The sequence below is a fragment of the Bos mutus genome, chromosome 5 (assembly GCF_027580195.1).
Source record: "Bos mutus isolate GX-2022 chromosome 5, NWIPB_WYAK_1.1, whole genome shotgun sequence".
NCBI lineage: Eukaryota > Metazoa > Chordata > Mammalia > Artiodactyla > Bovidae > Bos > Bos mutus.
In genome coordinates, this window is record NC_091621.1 from 24963478 (window position 1) to 24984304 (window position 20827).

The 20827-nt window shown below is 40.6% G+C and overlaps 2 protein-coding genes across 2 annotated transcripts in view; one reads left to right on the forward strand and one right to left on the reverse strand.

Annotated features, from left to right (window-relative positions):
* HELB (DNA helicase B) overlaps positions 1-19169 on the forward strand; it is a 46799-nt gene extending 27630 nt beyond the window's left edge. Inside the window, 2 exon segments of the mRNA XM_070370550.1 lie at positions 1645-2139; positions 11143-19169. Of these exon segments, the coding sequence (XP_070226651.1) occupies positions 1645-2139; positions 11143-11247 (600 nt within the window). The 3' untranslated portion in view covers positions 11248-19169.
* Positions 19170-19189: 20 nt separating this feature from the next.
* Positions 19190-20827, reverse strand: part of GRIP1 (glutamate receptor interacting protein 1) — a 752861-nt gene continuing 751223 nt past the window's right edge. The window contains exon 25 of the mRNA XM_070370106.1: positions 19190-19417. Within this exon, the coding sequence (XP_070226207.1) occupies positions 19190-19417 (228 nt within the window). The remainder of the gene's footprint in view (positions 19418-20827) is intronic.

A 20827-nucleotide genomic window follows, 5' to 3' on the forward strand; every position in this document is an offset into this window, starting at 1 on the left:
GTGGTCTGGTATTCCCATCTCTTTCAGAATTTTCCACAGTTTATTGTGATCCACACAGTCAAAGGCTTTGGCATAGTCATTAAAGCAGAAATAGATGTTTATCTGGAACTCTCTTGCTTTTTCGATGATCCATCGGATGTTGGCAATTTGATCTGTGGTTCCTCTGCCTTTTCTAAAACCAGCTTGAACATCTGGAAGTTCTGTAGGAGCCATATAAAGGAGTTAGGACTTCTTTGAGAGCCCAGGGAGCCATTAATGGGTTTTAAGCAAAATCTGATGTGGCTGGATTTGCATTTAACAGATGTGGCTGCTTGGAGGACAGTGTATTGCAGTAATGTGGGTACGGGGAGACTGATTACGAAGCTGTTAAATTTTTCTCAGTGAGACTTATAGGATACTTAAGAACTCAGCTAAGTTTAGGTAGACATTTACCTGTTTAGGAAAACACAATATAAAGTACAAGGGCAGGGTGTTGGTGCTGTATGTCTGGCAAATGTATTTAGCTTTTGTAGAAATAAGTGTCATTTAAATTCATTTCTGAGATTCAGCAGCATTAGAAGGAAATGTTTACCAAACTTTTATGATCTGAAGTGTTGATTCAAACTCTCTATGTCCAGGAAGGTGGAAGTGTTTGGTGTGTATGGGGTTTGTTTTTAAGTGCAAATCTGTATTTTCTACATGCTTCATCTTGTTCTTTGTCTCTCCACAATTCCCCTTTCAGCAGAGGAATGTGGGAGCATTGGGAGAGAGAATGGTTCTAACCCTTTCTTAGTCTACATTGGCACTGAAAACATAGGTGTTAAGGATAGCCACAGTTTGATATTGTTTTCTTGAAATTGTTTTCTCACAGTTACTTGGTGACATTGGGCATTTTTCTGGCCTATACAGTACTTGGTTGGCTAAACTCCAAAATCAAAGGTTTATCGTTCCATTTTTTTATCTTGATAAACGTATCAATAATAAATGGTTCAACATTGGAAAAATATGGAAAGTGGAAGAAAAAAAATCATCCATAGGTTTAACAGACTGGTTAAATTTTTGGTAGAATTTCCTTCCTGTTTTATTTATCTTGTTTTTGTTACATATTTATGTTCACTTTGTATTTTTTAGATCAGAATAATTTTATTTTGTGTTACATGGTTGTGATCATTTTTATACATATGTCTCCAGTTTTTAAAAATTTTGTTATATTGTAAAGCATCTTTGATATTGCAACATATATAGATACTTGATGTAGAAAAATAAATATGTTCACCTGTATTTGTCTATCTGTTGTCCTGTTCCTGGATATTTCAGGTGTGTGCTTCTGTTATATAAGTAACATACATAAAGCCCATACAGCCATTTCAAATCCTTTTATTAGGGAAGCTTTGGCACTGCATGCACTTTGAAGTCTATTGCTGGGTTTCTATAAACCAGTTGTGGGTCTCTGACACCTAAACTTAGCAGCATAGTTAGAAAGTGGGAATTCTGGGATAATTAATAAAATGGAACACCTCAGGGGGATTCATCTGAGTACTCTGGCCAGGTTGAATGTGCTTGAGAGCACTTTGAGGACTTGTCTCCTTTCTACCTTTGTAGACTGTCCGGGAAGTGAACCCCTTATGCGGTAGTAAGACTGCCCCATGCATTCTTTCCTCTCAGGGGTCGGAGGAGAAGACAGTCGTGTACGTGGTGGGGAAGGCGGGCCGCCAGCACTGGCAGCACGTGTACACCGCCGTGACCCGGGGCCGCTGCCGGGTGTACGTCATCGCAGAAGAGTCTCAGCTTCGGAGTGCCATCACGAGAAAGAGCGTTCCTAGGAAAACGCGTTTAAAACATTTTCTGCAAAACAAACTTTCCAGGAGCTGTACATCTCCAGCAGAGTTTGCTTCCTCATCAAAGCACCTTGAAGACAGCAGGAGACCCGGCACACAGCCGTCAGCATCTCCACTCTCTACGGTCACAGCTGACACGGTGACAAATGACAGCCCCAGAAGCGGGGACTCTGTGGCCGATGACATGCTGCTTGCCTTTGCTGAAGGATGGGAGTTATCTTCACATGATGAAGTGGATGCAACTGAGGATCTGTCACAACTGAGAGGCTCCAAAAGAACATGTGGCTCGAACGATGCTGAAAGTCCAAGCAAAATTCTTATGGTAGGACCGATATTCAGGTTTTATTTAAATATTGCTGGCCTCAGTGTGCTTATAAATGACTGTGTATTTTTATTACGGCTACATAGTGCTGCAGGACTTAAAAAACAACTGTTCCTCTCACGCCTGTCAGATTTCCATTCTACTTCTATATCCAGTTGAATCTTGGTTTGATCTTGGTTGGATGATTCTCCCTCTGCTTGAGGCTGGCACTCTGGATCGTGTTGATGGATTGATGAGTGGGGCTGGCATGCCAGGAGGCTCTTCCTAACCTTCCATCACCTTCTTTGCTCATCTTCCTCATCACCTTCCCCTCCCTTCCACAGGTGTGATCTCACTTTGTTCCTCACAGCTCCATTGAAGTGGCTGGTCCCAGTCATCTTCTTGCCAACTTCAGAGGTCTTTTCTTAGGTCTCATTCTGGACTTTTCCCCCTGACAGTCAATATTTTTAACTGCAATTGCTATTTCCATGTTTCCTTCTCTTGGTTTCAGTGTTCTCTGATTTAATACTTCCCCTCTGTCTCTGGCTCATCTTCCCTTCATTTCTTCACTCCATTTCTTCTTCTTCTTGGACCAGAGACATCTTTCCAAGGTTCAGTTCTCTTTTCCCTTGAGAACTGATCTTGTTCTCAGTTTTAGCTGTAATCTTTGCGTTAGTGATTTGTTCAGCAAATAGTTTTCAGCTGTCAACTACATTCCAGGTACTGGGAATTCATGCCTAGGTGGCCTGTGGTGGAGATGGACAGGCTGTGTAAGAAATTTGGTATTTCAGTAAATGTTTCACCAAGCTAAGTGTTTCACTGAATACTGTTAATGCGGAAGAGGTGGTAATGAACCACCCTCCTAAACCCTGCCCCCCCACCCCAAATCTATGTATTTGTTCCTGGAGATTGACTTTCTGGAGCCACAGCCCAGTCTCTTACTCTCTTTTCTAATTTCTCAATTTAAAACATTTATCCGTTTTCCCAGTTGAAATCTTGGAGTCTGTTTAGATTTGCATTGTTTTCACCCTTTACCTCCCGATAGTTGCTGGGTTTATTGCAAAATATGTCTCTTGGGGATTTCTTCCATCTCATTAAGTCTGCGCTGTTTTAGATCTTGACCTTGGATGATTGCTGACCTGGCTGCCTTCCCTTCTCTTGTTCCCATTCTGCTGATGTACCCTATACCCTGTTACCAGATTCACCGCCTAAGTGCTGAGCTCATCGCTTTGTTCAGAAGCCTTCAGTGGCTCTTTAGGACCTGCTGCGTAAATTCCAGGTGCTGTAGCTCAGCATTTGAGGCTTTTCTCAGTTTGATTCCATCTTTCCCAACATCATTTCTTTCCCCACTATTCCCTTTTTTTTGTTTGTTTTTTTGCTTTTGTCTTTGTCACTCTAATCTCTACCACATTTAACCAAACGTATTCATGTCTCTTCCTTTTGGTTTTTGTTCTGCAACTTCGCTTGGAAGCCTCCTTCTCTCTGCATCCCCTCATTCAGCATTTAGAAAAAAAAAAAGGTAGCTCTTCTGTTGGTCACTGATCTAAGTGGTTTAGAGGGAAAAAAACAGGTTCCTGGCTTCATGGCCATTGCATTGTACCATTTGTTCAAAGGCAACCCATACCAGAGAAAATAAAATTCCCAAGAAACACAGTCTTTGAACACACTTAGATGTTTTTCTGCAAAAACCTTTGATTAGTACAAAATGTTGATAAATAAAAGGGCTCAAAAATATGTTCTACTGTTAGCCTACTATAACTTACCCGTAATACTTTAGCATTTTCTCAAAAAAAGATTTATAGCTCTGTCATCAGAGGATATGAACTAAATGAAGCAGCCAACAAAATTAAGAAAATCCTGGGACATGGAACCTGGAGGTTTAACATGCATGCACAATTTCAGCAAAGCTTTATCTGCTTCTTATAATATATTTCCAAATTTTGACTTGAAGGAAACCTTAAGCCATGAAATCACACCATAAAAATATACAAGCACATATTAGAAATATTTACCTGTTTAGTGAATATAAACTGAAAACTTACAACAATGTTTTCATTGTACTAATCAAAGGTTTTTGCAGAAAAACATCTAAGTGTGTTCAAAGACTGTGTTTCTTGGAAAGTATGTTGCAGTAGCTGGGCATACCATGTGAACGTCTCCCTGAATTGGTCCTGAGAGTCATGTGTGCACTAAAACTGCTGTTGCTACAGGGGAAGCCTTGCTTAAAGAAAAGCTTATGTGATATGTAAATTTCAGGATAGCATCAGTTTGTTTCTGAGAGATTAGAAAATGTTTTAAATTATATAATTAATGTCTTCTTTTGTAACATTCATACTGAAGATTTTTTTTGAACATTTTAAGTTAAACAGATTCTATTTCTTTTTTCAAGTTTCTATACTTGGCTTAAGCAAGCCTGATTTGAGTAAGGGTCTTGATTTTGCTGTTATGTTCTGTTAGTTTTGGCATGAATATACTAAAGCTTTTTTTTCTAGCATGTGTTTTCCCCTCTTTGGTTCTCTTTGTATTTACTACTTTTCTCTTTTTCTTCTGTTTTTTTTTTTTTTTTTTCTCTGTTGTTTTTGTTCTGTTTTGGTGTTTTGTTCCTGTCTTCATTGTTTCAGGTATTTCTTCCCCTCTCTGATTCCCCACGGGCTGGATCGAGATGGTCCAGTTATGCCCAGCTCCTTCCTCCTCCTCCTCCTCCTCCTCTGGTAGAGCACTCTTGCGATGCTGACACTGCCAGTCTCCAGTATCCTCACCCTCGCAGACGATCTCTCTCTCGGCCTCTTAATCCCTTACCTGAGAATGAAGGGGTTTAAAAAACACTGATATAACACTTAAAGGACTTATTCAAGTGCTTGTAAATGCTTTCATTCCTGGCTTTTTGTTTTTCTTTCAGAAGATGTTTCTAATTTAGGGCGTGTCTTGCATGTATTACAACCAAAACATGGTGTTTGGAACCTAAATGTGTTTGTGCTTTTGCATCAAAGGAATATTTGTTTCACTGGTTGATAACCTTTGATGAAATAATGAGACGTGTACACACAACATTAACTGTGAGTTACACACAAATGGTTGACTTCAAAGTGCCTGTTCTGTACATTTTATTTTGAACTGTTATGGTGTTAAGTTTCTTATGGTTTGTCATACTGGTTAATGTGAAAGCATATCATAAAGTTCATCTTGCCTTTGAGACATATTAAAAACTGTTTTTGATTTTTTAGGCTAATGTTGCAACTGACTAGTTTGTAAAATAAATCATTCCTGTGTATAAAGCAGCAAAACATAATAAGACTGGTCTTTTTTTTTCTTTTAAAGAAAACTGCCTTTCACTACTTGGAATTACTGTTTAAAGCTTTTGTAATTATTCTCCAAGTAGATTATTTAATAAAATATATTTTTAAATATAAAAAAAAAAATTCCCAGATTAAGAAAGATCCTATAAAGAAAATACAGGTGATGAGGTAGGCAGTGGTCAGTAGGGGTTAAAGGGGCAGGAGGTGGTCCTGGGCCATGAAGGTCTGCTAAGTCCTCTCTGAGGAGGTGATGTTTGAGCTGAGCACTAAAGGACGCAAATAAGCCAGCCAGGTGGGGCTCCAAGGAAGAGTGTCCTAGGCAGAGGGTGTAGAAGATGCAAGGCCTGAAAAGGAATGACTTCATTAGAAGAGGAAGAGAGACTTGTGTGCCTAGTGAGTGAGAAAGAGAGAATATGTGATGTTAAAGAGATAGGCAGAACCACGGAAGGCAGCTAGGATTTTATTCTACTTGCAGTGGGAATCCATTGCTGGGCTTTTAGCAAAGGTATAATACCATCTAATGTATGCTTGACAACCATCCCTCCAGCTGCTGTGGAGAGTGACCTGGGGAAAGGAAGGTGGAAGGAAGACCAGTGAGCCCAGGGAGAGCAGTGAAAGAGCAGGGAAGGGGATGGAAAGTGGTTGGATTCTTTTTTTCCTTTAATTTGGCTGCACTGTACAGTATGTGGGATCTCAGCTCCCACAGGGAGCAGGAAACAGACCCGTGGCCCCTGCATTGGAAGTGCTGAGTCTTAACCACTGGACTGCTCGGGAAGTCCCCAGTGGTTGGAGTCTTGATACCCATTGAAGATGGGGTCTGTCTGACTTGTTGATTGGATGTGAGGGGGTAAAACAAACAGTAACCCTGGATTTCTGCGTGAAGCAACTTGGTGAATTGTATTGCCGTTTCTTGAGATAGTAGACATGAGGAGAACTGGGTTTGGGGAAATGAAGAGATCTCTTTTGACATGTTGTGTTCAGGTTATCAATTAGATGTATATGTGGATTTATTGAGAAAGGCAGTGGTTGGTAGAGAAGTTTAGAGCCTCAGGGTAGGTTAGGAAGTTGTTCAGTCATTAAGTCATGTCTGACTCTTTTGCAACTCCATAGACTGTAGCCCGCCAGGCTCCTCTGTCCATGGGATTTCCCAGGCAAGAATGCTGGAGTGGGTTGCTGTTTCCTTCTCCAGGCAACCTTTCTGACCCAGGGCTCGAACCCATGTCTCCTGCATTGGCAGGTGGATTCTTGACCACTGAACCACCAGGAAAGCCCAAAATGTCCAGTTAGGAGTCATTAGCATATAATGGTGGACTAGTTTGAGGAGACACCACAGGTAGAAGAGGAGACCTTAAGACTTTTTTTGGTTGGATACTCCTAACTTTCAGAGATCTGGCAGAGAAGGAGGAACTGGCAAAGGAGACTGAAAAGAAGTATGAGTGAGAGAGAAGGGAGACTGAAGTGGTGGGGAGGGGACGAAAGCCTGCCTAGAGTGGCGTGGTCAGGGACTAGGAGGTGAGGGAGTAACGGGAAAAGTAGAGCCAGGGCTCTAGAAGAAGGTTTCTATGAAAAGAAGCAGAGAGAGTTATATGTGGATGGAGGACTCATGGTCAAGGAAGGCTTTATTGGTTTAATTATTTTTGGAGGATCCTGGAATATTAATGGAATGGTTCAATGGAAAACAAGAAATTCATGATTGAGAGAGAGGGGATCATTGCAGGAATGGAGTCCTGAAGTGGGTGAGATGCGGACAGTCCAGAGCGTGAGCAGATGGGATTGGGAACAGGGGCTCCTTCTTCCACTGCACTTGAAGGGAAGGAGTGCAGTGCGTTGTTGGGCTGTGTGGAGGGAAGATGAAGCAGTTCTTGTCGGGTTGCCTTCTCCCGTCCTTTCTCTTTCCCTCGCAGAGTCCAGCTCAGTTTCTGGTTTGTTCCTAAAGTGGTTGGGCGGCACAGTACGTCCCCTGTGCTGCACTTGGAGCCGCTGTCTGCTTGACTCTTGAGGACAGCGTTTGTATCACATGACTGCTCATCACATGATAACACTTTAAAAATGCACAGCGATTAAAATGTAAACTGAGTATGGCAGGGAAGCCTCTTTTAAAAAAAAGAAATCAGACCTCCAGCGTATTCTTTTAGGTTCATGCTCAAAGTCCTACTTGTTCTTGTAGTGCTCCCTCCTTGCTTTAAGAATTCCTTTGAGAATCACTTTTAGAGACAGTAAAAGATCCTTTTGAATGTTTATAAGGGAAGCAAACTTCTACTGAGACCTCTTTTGGTTTTTAGAAATAATCCAAAATCATTTGTTTCCTAGTTTTAGAAGTTAGACGATCCAAGTCAGTGATGCTGTTTTGTGTAAAAAAGATGGGATTGTAAAGTACCTCCAAATGTAGTTCTTACACAAGCTTAAGAATTGCTTTATGTGCCAGCAGCAGACTTGTTAAGGGGAGTCTTTAGGCTTCCAACATGGTGACAAGAAGGGGCTGCTGTGGGAACTCAGAGGAGGAAGTGTTAATGTAACCTGCCTTTACCAGGCTGAGCTCTAAAGGAAACTTCTCTACTTCTGAGCCTGCATGGATGTGAGATCTTCAAAAATTCTCGAACAGGGTGCCCCACAAAAGGCTCTCTAAGGCGTATTAGAGAACAACAGGTATGGAATAGCGTGGGTGGAACACGGCATACAAATGAGAAGTTGAGCTGAGGACACTTGGGAAAGAGACCAAGGCTCTAAAGAGATTGTATATTCTACTGATTGCAGTGGAGAGCACTGGAAGCATTTTAAAAGCTCTGTCAATTGAAATTTATGAAGCTGACTTTGCAGTTCAGTGGATATGGTTAGGGAGAGACTAGGGACTGAGTTCCCAGCAAAAAGATCATTTCAGTAGGTTGGGCAAAATGACTAGGTTCTAAAGAGGTAGCAGAGATGCTAAGGGATAGAGTCACAGTGGGCATAATGGACAGTTGTAGGTAAGGTTGAACCCGAGGATGATTCCTAGGCTTCTGCCTTGGACATCCGGGTGGCTCCAAATAACATTAACCAGAATTGGGAAAAGAGGTGGTTCCAAGTAACATTAACCAGAATTGGGAAAAGAGGCCAAAGGACAGGTTTTATGTGGAAAGTGATGAAAGTGGACATGGCAGAAAAAGATTTTTTTTTTCTTCTTCAAAGCAGTAAGATCACTGCTGATATGGTTTCATTCGGTGTGCATGCTCAGTCGCTAAGTTGTGTCCAACTCTTCGCGACCCCATGGACTGTATCCTGCCAGGCTCCTGTGTCCTTGGGATTTTCCAGGCAAGAATACTGGAGTGGGTTGCCATTTCCTTTTCCAGGGAGTCTTCCTGACCCAGGGATCAAACCCAAGTCTCCTGGATCTCCTGCTTTGGCAGGTGGATTCATTACCACTGAGCCACCTGGGAAGCCTCTGTTTCATTCTGTACTGGAGATCGACTGGCTGAGATTGAATTTCCATCTCAGCTAAAAATACTTAAAAAAAAAAAAAAAAATTAACTGTGTTACCTCTTACAGAGACCCTGGGATAAATAAAGCTTTTGACCTGGAGCAGAAAACAGGCAATTCCAAGGAAAGAAAGAATCTTTTTCTAGAAGTTTCTGCTTTTTCTTTCTTAGCACCAATGTTAGAGGGAGGAATCACGGTTTGTATGATGGTGCAGAGAGAAATTGGCAGCACTGTTTATCTTCAGTTTTGAGCTTGCCAAGGCTGTTAAGCTGAGGGGGAGGCTAGCGTCACAAAAGGTGTGTGAGCACAAAGAGTAACGGCAGGGGCTGCCAGCGCTGGCTGTTAGCACTGCATGGTGGCCGCAGCACCAACAAAGCTGTCTGCCTGAAAAGGATCCGTGTCTCACATGCTTTGCCAGAAGTATGTGGCATTTGCAAGAATCCCTAGAAACAAGGAAACTAGTATTCAAGCATCAGGACTGATAAGTTAAGGACTTCTCTTGTTTTGTAATAATACACTTCCAGGTGCATCGAGATGTGTCATTTGTAAAAGATCAAATTCAATGACAAGGGCTGCCCGCATTCTCCTCCTTCATATTCACATTGCTGCCTGAGAGCCAAGTCTTTAAATTCGACACATACCAATGACTGAAATGCCCAAGCCTGTCCCTCCTAGATGAAAACTTTTGCTTTTTCATCAATTCATAGCTCTGAGTTTTTAAAAGAATCTTCAAAGAAAATGTTGACCTGTTTTTTCTTCTTCTTCTTTTGCCTAGCCTCCCACCAGGGAACAAAAAAAGGGGGGGGGGACAAAAACAAACCTTAAAATAAAAACATATATGTAAAATACTGCTAAGTTTTATCTATTTAAAGCATTGATTTCTAGAATTTTTTGAAAGCAAGTGACACTTTCACTTAAAAGTTAGGAAAGATGTCATATAGTCCCTGAATAAAGATAGTCCTTGTATTACTCAGCATTCCTTAGAGACACAGAACCAATAGGGTGTGTGTCTGTATCTGTCTATCTAATCTATCTAATCTATCTTTTGGGATTTATTTTAAGGAGTTGGCTCATGCCATTGTGAGGGCTGGTGATGGTAGAGTCCAAAATGTGCAGGTAGGCTGGCCGAGAGGTCACTCAGAGAAGAGTTAATTTCATGGTGCTCTACTGCAGAAATCCTTCTTCCTTGGGGGAGATCAATTTTTTCTGTTTAGGCTTTGATTGGATAAAGCCCACCTATGTACACTTTGGAGGGTAACCCATTTTACTTAGTCTACTGATTTAACTGTTAGTCTCAAGTAAAAAATACTTCCCCAGAAACATGTAGAACAGTATTTGGCCAAATATTAGGGTACTGTGGCTTAGCCACATTGACGCATAAAATTAACTATCACAGTTCTCTAAACTGAACAGATTTAGCAAGATGAATGATGAATTGAATTTTATTCTTCTCTGTCTCTGTGGTGGTGAATCTTTTTCGTGACTGTACTGGTCCATTGACTAGTGCTTGGGAATACTAATAGTACCACGAGTGCACTTATGTAGTTGCAGTGTTTCAGCTTAACCACACCTATGGCTGGCATCATGGACGGGCATCCTGGGCAGTCGGTCATACAGGGCTTCCTGCTTAGAAGGAACCCTATGCTTGCAATGTTCTCTGCTTGTCATCTTGAAATTCCTAGTTTTTGAACAAGGGACCCACATTTCAATTTTTTTTGATTATGTATTTATTAGGCCGTGTCAGGTCTTTGTTGCTGTGTGCGTGCTCTCTCTAGTTGTGGCGAGCGGGCGCTACTCCGTGTTGCCGTGCTTGGGCTTCTCGTGTTGTCTTGTTGCAGACCACAGGCTCTAGGCACGTGGGCTTCCGCAGTTGTGGCTCACAGGCGTAGTTGCCCTGTGGCATCTTCCCAGACCATAGATTGAACCCGTGTCCTCTGCATTGGCAGGTGGATTCCCACCCACTATACTACCAGGGAAGTCCGCCCACATTCTTTTACTTCTGCACTGCCAAAGTATGTGGTGGACCCTGTCCACACTTTTTGAAGTTACACACATGTACTTATTCAGCGAATAGTCACTTCTGTATGCCAGTCCTGGAGGTGGGGACTGGGGTTTTCACAATAAGCCTGAGCAGAATGACAACTGATTGTTCCGGTGTGCTCAAGAAGTGAGAAAATGTATGAAGTTCCTGAGACGCAGTCAGAGGGAATAGAAGTACATAGGGTAGACCAACTACATTTCTATAAAACTAACGTTATTTTTATTGTTCCAACAGGTGGAAGAATCATCTCCACAAGTGTCTTCTAAGCTTCAGAATCTGAGACTAAATAGTTTAACCCCCAAGCAACTTTTCAAATCCACAAATAATCAAGAAACTTAGTTTTATTTCAGATTGCTCAAAATAATTGTCTGTTTTTTCCATGCAATACAAAATGAAATCATGGCTCAAAGGATTAAGACAAAAGAGGACATCTGTTAACGAGTTCTATTTTAAGGTATTTGTAGTAGCAACTGTTTTCAATTTATTCATCAAAGAAAATCTTAATGATATTGACATCTGTCATCAGGAGAACTGGTAGCACTGGTCATATATGATGGAAAAATATGTTATATATGTATTTTTAAAAACTCTGTACTTTTCATGTTCAGTTGCTCAGTTGTGTCTGACTCTTTGCGGCCCCATGGACTGTATATCCTGCTAGGCTCTTCTGCCCATGGAATTTTAAAAGTGTTTTAAAATTGTTTTATTTTTAGAATAATGCCTTATTAACTTCCATCATCATTGGGGGTGATCTTTGCTAATGGGTTGAAGCAATGGTAAAGATAAACTAATTATATCTCTTAAATTATTAACACAGATTCTAGGGTATTTTTATGTACTTTAAACTGGTCACGTCACAAGGTTGCCATTTGCTCCATCACTGCTGCCTGGGTCTTCTAGGTACACTTTCCTAGAAATTCCTTCTGAGCAGGAATTTCATTGGTTTTTGTATAATTTAAGATATAATGTGCATCGTGTTGGTTTAATACTTCTATATTGCAATATTACCACTGTAGCATTAACATATCTATCATGTCACACTATTATCATTTCTTATTGTTTTAAAAATATTACACTTTGAAGATATTTTTTCTCTCAGAGTGATTCGATTTTTTTTTTTTTTTTGAGAGTTTTCTATATTTCCCTTCTCCAATGGAATCATACAATATATGGTCCCTTGTTACTGACTTCTTTGACTTAGAATAATGTTTTCATACTTCATCCACATTGTAACATGTAACAGTGATTCATCTCTCTCTCAAGATTAAAAAAAATGATGTGCAAAGAACTAGCATTATTTCTTTTATTGGCTATATATGTCTTGAATAATTCATTTAAGAAGTATCACTCCATCCAACTTGATGAAGCCTATATCCCTGACCATGCTGGTTTGAGCTGATGTTGTGAGATCAGGAACCATGGCTGAATTTTTGCAAGTGGCTCTAGGAGAGCTGCTAATAACCCTTCTTGCTTTCAGTAGTGCGTGAGGCAAATCCCTTCATTTCTTTCTATTACCAAATATTCCATTGTTTGGATGTGGTACATTGAATTTATCCATTCATTAGTGGTTGTTTCCTCTATTTGGCTATCATAAATAACGCTGTGTACAAGGTTTCGTACAGGTATATATGCTCATTTCTTTTAAGTATATACCTTGATGTGGAATTGCTGGGTCATATGGTAACTCTGTTTAGCTTTGAGGAACTGCTAGACTTTTCAAGGCAGCTGTCCCATTTTATGTTGACACCAGCAGGGTGTGAGGGTTCCAGTTTCTTCATTCTCTCTAACATTCATTATTACCTGACTTTTTAACTGGAGCCGTCCTAGTGGATATGAAGTGACATATCACTATGGCTTTGATTTGCATTTCCCTGTGACTAATGATGTTGATCATCTTTTCATGTGCTCACTGGCCATGTGTATGTCTTCTTTAGGGATGTGTCTGTTCAGATCCTTTGTCCACTTACAAATTGGGTTATTTTTCTTTTTATTATCTAGTATGAGTTCTTTATATAGTCTGTATACCAGTCTTACTAGAAACATTATTTGCAAAAAATTCCCCATTTTGTAGATCTTATTTTCACTTTATGGTATCCTCTGAAACACAAGTTTCTAACTGTGATAATGTCCAATGTATGTATTTTTGTTATTATTATTATTTGTACTTTTGGTGCTATATCTGAGAAACCATTGCTTATCCATTATGAAGACTTCTGTTTTTTCTTCTAAGAGTTAAATAGTTCTAGGTCTTCCATTTAACTCTGATTCATTTTGAGTTAATTTTTTTATATGGTGGAGTAAGAGCCCACCATAAGAAAAATGTGTCTCTTGTAAAAGTCTTTTTTAAAAGTCTGTTTTGTCTGATACAAGTGTTGCTACTCTGACTTTTTCTTCCTTTTTCCATTTGCATGGCATGTCTTTTTCCACCCTCTCACTTCTAGTCTCTCTCTGACTTTTGATCTAAAGTGAGTCTCTTGTAGGCATCATATATACAGGTCTTATTTTTATAACCATTCAGGCAGTCTGTGTCTTCTGATGGAGCATTTAATCCCATTACACTTAAGATAAGCATTGATGTGTATGCTTTGTTGCTGTTTTGTTAGTTGGTTCAGAAGGTCTGTTTCTCCTCCTTTTGTTTTCTTATGATGTAATGACTATTTTTAGTGTTCTTTTGGACTGCTTTTTTTGCATGTATATCTAGTATCGAGTTTTGGTTTGCTGTTACCCTAAGATTTTCATATAGCAGTCTGTATATAAATGTGATTGTTTTAGGTGGCTGATCTCTTCATTTCAAATGCATTTTAAATACTCCTCCTTGCATTTGTACCCTCCTCCCCTCATGATTACTGTTTTTGATACCATATTTTACATCTAATTGTATTTTGTGTCCTTTAACTGCTTATTATAGATTCAGGTGATATTACTGTTTTTATCTTTTAATATCTCTACTAGCTTTGTATGTGGATAATCTCCTACCTTTACTGTATATTTATTTGCCTTTACTGGTAGATTGTTTCCCTCCATAATTTTCTTGTTTCTGGTTCTGGCCTTTTCTTTCTTGCCTAGAGAAGTTCCATTAACATTTGTAGTGAAGCTAGTTTTGTTGATGCTGAATTCTTTTATCTTTTGCTTGTCTGTGAAGTTTTTGATTTGTCCATCAAATCTCGATGAGAACCTTGCTGGGCAGGATATTCTTGGTTGTAGATTCTTTTATCACTTTCCATATATTCTACTACTCCCTTCCAGCCTGTAGTTTCTGCTGAAAAATCAGCATACAGGCTTATGGGAATTCCCCTGTATATTATTTGTTGCTTTTCCCTTGCTGCTTTTAGTATTCACTCTTTAATTTTTGGCATTTTGAGTACAGTGTGTCTTGGTGGGTTTGGTTCTCTTTGGGTTAATCCTGTATGAAGCTTTGTGTTTCCTGGATATGGGTTGACTGTTTCCTTCCCCAGGTTAGGAAGGTTTTCAGCTTTTCTCTTCTTCAAATATTTTCTTCAAGTCCTTTCTCTCTCCTCCTTCTGGCACCCCTATAATGCGAATATTATTGTGTTTAATGTTGTCCCAGAGCTGTCTTAAACTGTCCTTGCTTTTCTTCTTTCTTTTTTCTGATCAGCAGCAGTTACTACTGTCTTCCAGCTCTCTGATACACTCTTCTGTATCATTTAGCCTATTATTGATTCTTTCTAGTGTGTTTTTCATGTTAGTTGTTATAGTCATCTCTGGTTGTTCATTATATTTTCTAATTCTTAGTTAAAAAGTAACTTCGTGCTCTGTGCATCCATTCTTCTCCCAAGTTCTTCAATCATCTTTACACAATTGTTACTCTTCACTGTTTCTTGAGTAGATCACCTATCTCCACCTAGCTCTTCTTGAGTTTTATCTTGTTACTTTGTCTTGAACGTAGTCCTCTGAGGCCTTGTTTTGTCTGTTGCTATTTATATTTTTATGCACGGGGTAGGTCCTTGGAGAAGTGGCATGTGTAGATGTCCTGTGTGTCCCAGCAGTGCACTCCCTTGTCACTGAAGCTGTATTCTCTTGGGGCTCCTTTAGAGGGTTGCATGAATCTTTCTTTTGTGGCTGGCTACGTGGGTGGTATGGTGGGCTTGGTTGGTTCCTAGTCTGGTTGTTTGCCTGGCCTTGCCTTGTGTGTATGCTGCTGCTGGCTGCTCTTTACCTGGGCTTGGTCAGAGTGGCTGGTCTCGGAACCCTAGGGGGCCCTGAGGCTAGTGCTGGCTCACTGGTGGGCTGAGTCAGGGTCCCAAAGACTCTGGGGCTATAGATGCCCACTGACAGGTGAAGCCAGATCCTGGGAGTAGTGCCAAGCTACTAGCAGTTAAGGGATGTTTTCTGGAGTTTGGCTGCAGGGCCCAGAGATCCTAGAATGCATTTTAGATTGTTGTTGGTGGGCCCATTCCTGACTGTTGATCATGGGGTCCAGACTGTCTGGAAGGTTGCATTTGCCTGCTAGTGAGCAGGACGAGGGCCCAGCTAGTCCCAGGGTGGAGTCTGGCCTGTGTTGCAGGATCATAGTTGTCTTCTTTCTGGTGTCTGCACCCTGGTGGGTGAGGCTGGTCTAGAGCACCAGTTTGTGGCCTATTAGGAATCGGGCCACACAGCAGGAGGTGAGTGGTGGGTGAGCGAGCAAAGCTTCCCCTGTATTTATAGCTGCTCCCCATCAGTTGAATTACTGCCTGGGCTCCACTTCCAGTCAGATCAGCAGAAGCATAATAAATGTAATGTGCGCGAGTCATCTCAAACCCACCCCGTCTGTGGAAAAATTGTCTTCCGTGAAACCTGTCCCTGGTGAGAGAACGACTGGGGAGTGCTGGTCTAGAGGCTTGTGTGGGCTTCCTGTCAGGAAGGGCTGATGCCTGCCCACTGGTGTATGGAGGCCAGTACTGGCCCTTGGTGTGCAGGGCCATGTGTAGGTATATGTCTAGAGGTGGAGTCAGGGTGTCTTTAGGCAGACTGTGCTGTGTCCCTGCCCAGCTAGTTTTTTGGCCCGAGGTGTCCCCAGCACTGGAGCTTGTAGTCTGTTGGGTAGGGCCAAGTCTTGGTGCTGATGATCCAGCACATCAGCTCCCAGGAGTGTTCATGCAGTTGAATGTTCCCCAATGTCTGGCACCAGTGTCTGTGTCCACAGCTCACCTCTTCAGGAGTCTACAGAACCAGCAGTAGGTCTGGCTCAGGCTCCTATCAGATTACTGCTTTCACCCTAGATCCTGGTGTGTGTGAGATTTTGTGTGTGCCCTTTGAGAGTGAAGTCTCTATTTCCCAGTCCTGTGAGGCTTCTGCAGTTCCAGCCTTGTTGTTTAGTCGCTAAGTCGTGTCTGACTCTTTCGACCCCATGGACTGTAGCCTGCCAGGCTGTTCTGTTCATGGGATTTACAAGGCAAGAATACTGGAGTGGGTTGCCATTTCCTTCTCCAGGGGATCTTTCTGACCCAGGGATTGAAACCGTGTCTCTTGAATAGGCAGGCGGATTCTTTACCTCTGAGCCACCAGGGAAGCCCTCAGTACCACCCTGCTGGCCTTCAAAGCCAAATGCTCTGTGGGTTTGTCTTCCCAGTGCTGGACGCCTGGGCTGGGGAGCCTTATGTGGGGGATAAGAACTTTCATTCTTGTGGGAGAACCTCTGCATTATAATTATTCTCCAGTTCATGGGTCACTGGATTTGATTATATTGCAGATCCTCTCCTCCTTTCTTGTGATGGTTCCTTCTGATCTCTTCTGGTAGGTTCTAGGCTTTTTCCGTCAATGGTTGTTCTGCAGATAGTTGTAACTTTGGTGCTTGTGAGACAAGGTGAGTGCAGGGTCTTTACTCTGCCATCTTCCACACCTACTCTGTACTTTCATTAAATTTATTCCTAAGTATTTTATTTTTGATCCTTTGAGAATATAATTATTTTATTTTTGTTCATTAATACTGTATGGAAATTCAGTTGATTTTTATATATTGATCTTGTATCTTGCAACCTTGCTAAAACTCATCTATTTGAATAGGTTTTTTAGCAGATTCCTTAGATTTTGGTATATACAAGATTGTATCATCTGCAAGTAGAGTTTGTTTTACTTCTTTCCAATTTAGTTGCCTTTTATTTCGTTTCCTGGTGATGCTGCCCTGGCTAGAACCTCTGGTACCCTGTTAAGTAGACGTGGCAAGAATGCACATCCTGCCTTGTGCCCGTGAATTTACAAAGCCTGCTAGGCAACTTGCAAAAATGAAAACATTGGGACTATAAGGTATAGTTTTCTTTTTTTTATATATAAATTTTAATCATGCTAGTAGTTTTTGAAAATATATTTTATGGAGTACATACAGTGTTCTCAGGGGGTAGATATGATCCTTAAGTTAGACTCAAGATCAAGCTTTGTCACCTAATATCAGTGTATCATTAGTCTTAGAGGTGTTCCTGTTTGCCAGCTGTTCCAGCATTTTTACATATGTGTTACACCTCTCTTCATGGAAGTATTGGAATGTAGATATGACCTTCAGTATCACAGGTGGGAAGACTGACTCAAGAAAGTAAATTTCATACCCCCAGTGAGTATCAGAGCTGGAATTCAAGCCCAGATCAAATATCAAAACCATAGCTCTTCTCTTCCATGGTGCTTTTCAAGTTTATGGCAAAACCTTCCTCCTTTAGAAAATTATGCAACCATTAGTGTTGTGTAGGGCTCAGTATAGAACACTAAAATATATCCAAAGCACCAAAAAAGGTCATTTTTTTTTTTTTTGGCTTTTTAAAATCACTGTTTATTCCATTTGGTAGAGGGTTTTTTATTCCCATACAAATATTTGCAACAATTTTGAATTCCCCAAAACCATACATAGACGATAAATACCATGCTATTAAAGTATTAAATTTGTACAAAAATACTTTACAGTTTAATACTTGTTTGTTACAAATAAAAATACATATTTAAGTGACTCATGATCTTTTTCTTAACATGATTCTGCTTTATACTTTCTTGCCCTGGCGGTTCTGAAATATGATTGAAATAATATATTTCTTTGCACAGAAACAAAAGGTGAACTTTTTCCTTAAACAAAGGACACAGTGTTCAGATGCTTTGCTTAAGCAGTTGTTTTAATTATTGACCAAAATAAAAATGTTTGGAAAATAATTTTTCAGTATGGAGATTCTACAATCAATATACAGATCTATTATTTTTTAATATTCACCAAATAACAGTTATTAGTGTAACTATTCAAAATATCTGAACAAATGAAAACAGTTGCTGACAGACATTAAAAGCAACCGTCACAGTTTATTGCTTTGGGGGATGGTAATAATTGGCAATGCATTTCGTGAAAATGTATTTACAATTTCAGTCAGTGGCATGGCTCAGAACAAAAGACAGTCCAGAGTCATTTACGTACATGTGCTGTACACCCCTCAGTATAACCAGTTTTCAAAACATGTCAAGCAGTATGAGTTTCATTTGCCTATCCTTAAGATAAACCTCATTTTAATAGACTCTTCATTCTCTCTTAAATTCTTAGTCTTGAATTTTAAAAATAAGATAATTTAACTAATTCTCAGTGTTACTAAACACCCTAATTCATTACCAGAGAGTTTTCAGCTATTAAAAAAATGTGTCCTTAAAAAAAAAAAAAAAAAAAACAGGTCACAAGACATATCCTGTTTGATCATTTGTTGCATAGGGAATAGCATACATCTTAGTTAAAATCATTCCTATACTTGGGCAAAACATTTACCACCACCTATTATGGTCTCCTGCGTGCACCGTTGCTGAAACGTAAGATAATTTATACCTGTACCCCTCCCATAGCAGCAGTCCCAGCAGTTCACTAGGCTAGTTCTAGCAGAGCCAGCTTTATGAAAAGCCTTGTCAGTTAAATTCTTAACATGAATAACTTTGTAGTAAGAAACTGATTTCAAAGTGAATTAAGGAAATTATTTTAGAGAATATTTTCAGACATTTCTCTTTTTAAAAAGGAACAGGGAGATGGACTTGTGAAAAAAATGTCCTCTGATGTTAACTGTAGAGAGGGGTGGCCTGTTTTTCTTTTTCTCTACCATTGGATTTGGCAGGGGATTGCCTGTCATATACCATAGTGATCACCAACAAAGAAGCCTCTTCAACTTGAAAAGGGAAGTGAACATGAGCCATGAGAGATTTAAAAGACCTCTGTGCTTGCGGTTAATGCCACGCGATTATCTGTGCTTCAGATGTCACAGAAATCTTAAAGGGATTTGTTTTTTAGCACCATGTAGATATTGTCTTTCGTCCCGCTTTATAAGAAGCGTTGCTATAGTGTATTAGTGGGTTCTCGTATCTCCAAATTACCACCGTGGCTCGGCTGTTGGAAAAAAGCACTGTTCTGTTCACTCCATTCTCCTCCTGGTAGAGTGTGTTCTAAGGACTTCTGTGAAGCCAAGGGGTTTCTACTAATAACCAGGTCCAGCTTATTACCAGATTCCGCTATGAGGGGTACGACGAGGCAGCAGTCAAAGTCTCTTGTTCGGACATGATTAACCTGAAATGGCAAGAAGCACCATGGTAAATTATTGTTACAGATAGAATTCCCAGAACCCAGAGTAACATTTCAGATATAACCGGTTGATAAGAGTCTCGAAAGTGCTTAAATGAGCACTCTGTACAGAGAGTCTATCCCAGCCCTGAGCACACTATAAGAGGGGTATAAGCTTACTTATTCTCTGCTACTAAACTGTAAGGCCCTTGATGGCAGGGAGCAGGGACACATCTAACATCCCCAAGCTGAGCAAATAGCCTTACTCATGGCAGGTGCTCCAAAGTGCTGTCATCCCCAATTTACGGATGAGGAAAGTGAGGCACATAATGGTTAGGAGAAGTGCCCAAGACCAGCAGTTGGTAAGTGGTCCAGAGAGGATGTTGGTGAGTGATCCAGCAAAGATGTCATCTCAGGCAGTCTGGCTGATTCCGAAGTTTGTGCTGTGTTTTGTTTTTTGTTTTCTTTCTTTAAAAAAACTTTTGGCTGCACCCTGCAGGATGTGGGATCTTAGCTCCCAGACCAGGCATTGAACCCATGCTCCCTGCATTGGAAGGCAGAGTCTTAACCAGTAGACTGCTGGGGAAGTCCCCCACAGCTCGTGCTCTTGATGATACTGAACTACCTCTCTCAGTAGTTCTCATGATCCCGCCCCCTTCTGAGCTTGTACGTGTGCTCATCTTCTTTCATGTTTCCTTATTCTTCCCACCCCCACCCCAAGTTTAAAAATCATCTCCATGCTGCTTCCTTCCATTCCTTGACTTTTCATTCTCTCTCCCATTTTCTCAGTTTGGGACCTGACCATTATATTGTACTGTTGTTTAGTTGCTAAGTCATGTCTGACTACCGTTAGTTCTCTTTCTTACTAGAAATCCACCCTAGGCAACTTTATCCAAATCCATGTGTTCAGTATCCCAAATCTTTAGTTTTGTCTCTAACGTCTCTCTTTAGCAACAAATGCAAACTGTAGGCTGCCTTACAGACTGTCCACCAGGATGCACAGAGGCATTAAAGGCTCAGGTCTGGCACAAGTGTCTTACCCTTACCTCCTGGTCTCCTTTCCTGTGATCCTCCCCTTCTTCACCCTACAGCAGTCCACCTATGACATAATTGTATTGTCTTTCTGAATTATGAAATGTCATTCTGCTTAAGAAATTAATATACCTCCAGAATAAAGTCTTAAAAGCTTGGCATTCAATGCCCTTCACAATTCTGAGTCCAGTCTGCTTTTATAGCCTCATCTTCCACAAAAGTAGGTATATCTCTAATTTATAGAGGTCAAATCATTTGTCCATCGTTATTTACTCAACAAATACTGGAGTATCTATGGAAAACGAAACTGTTCCATATTCTTAGGATAAGTCTAATTGTTATATTGCCATGGTAAAAAGATCATCAGAATTGGTTTTAAAACTG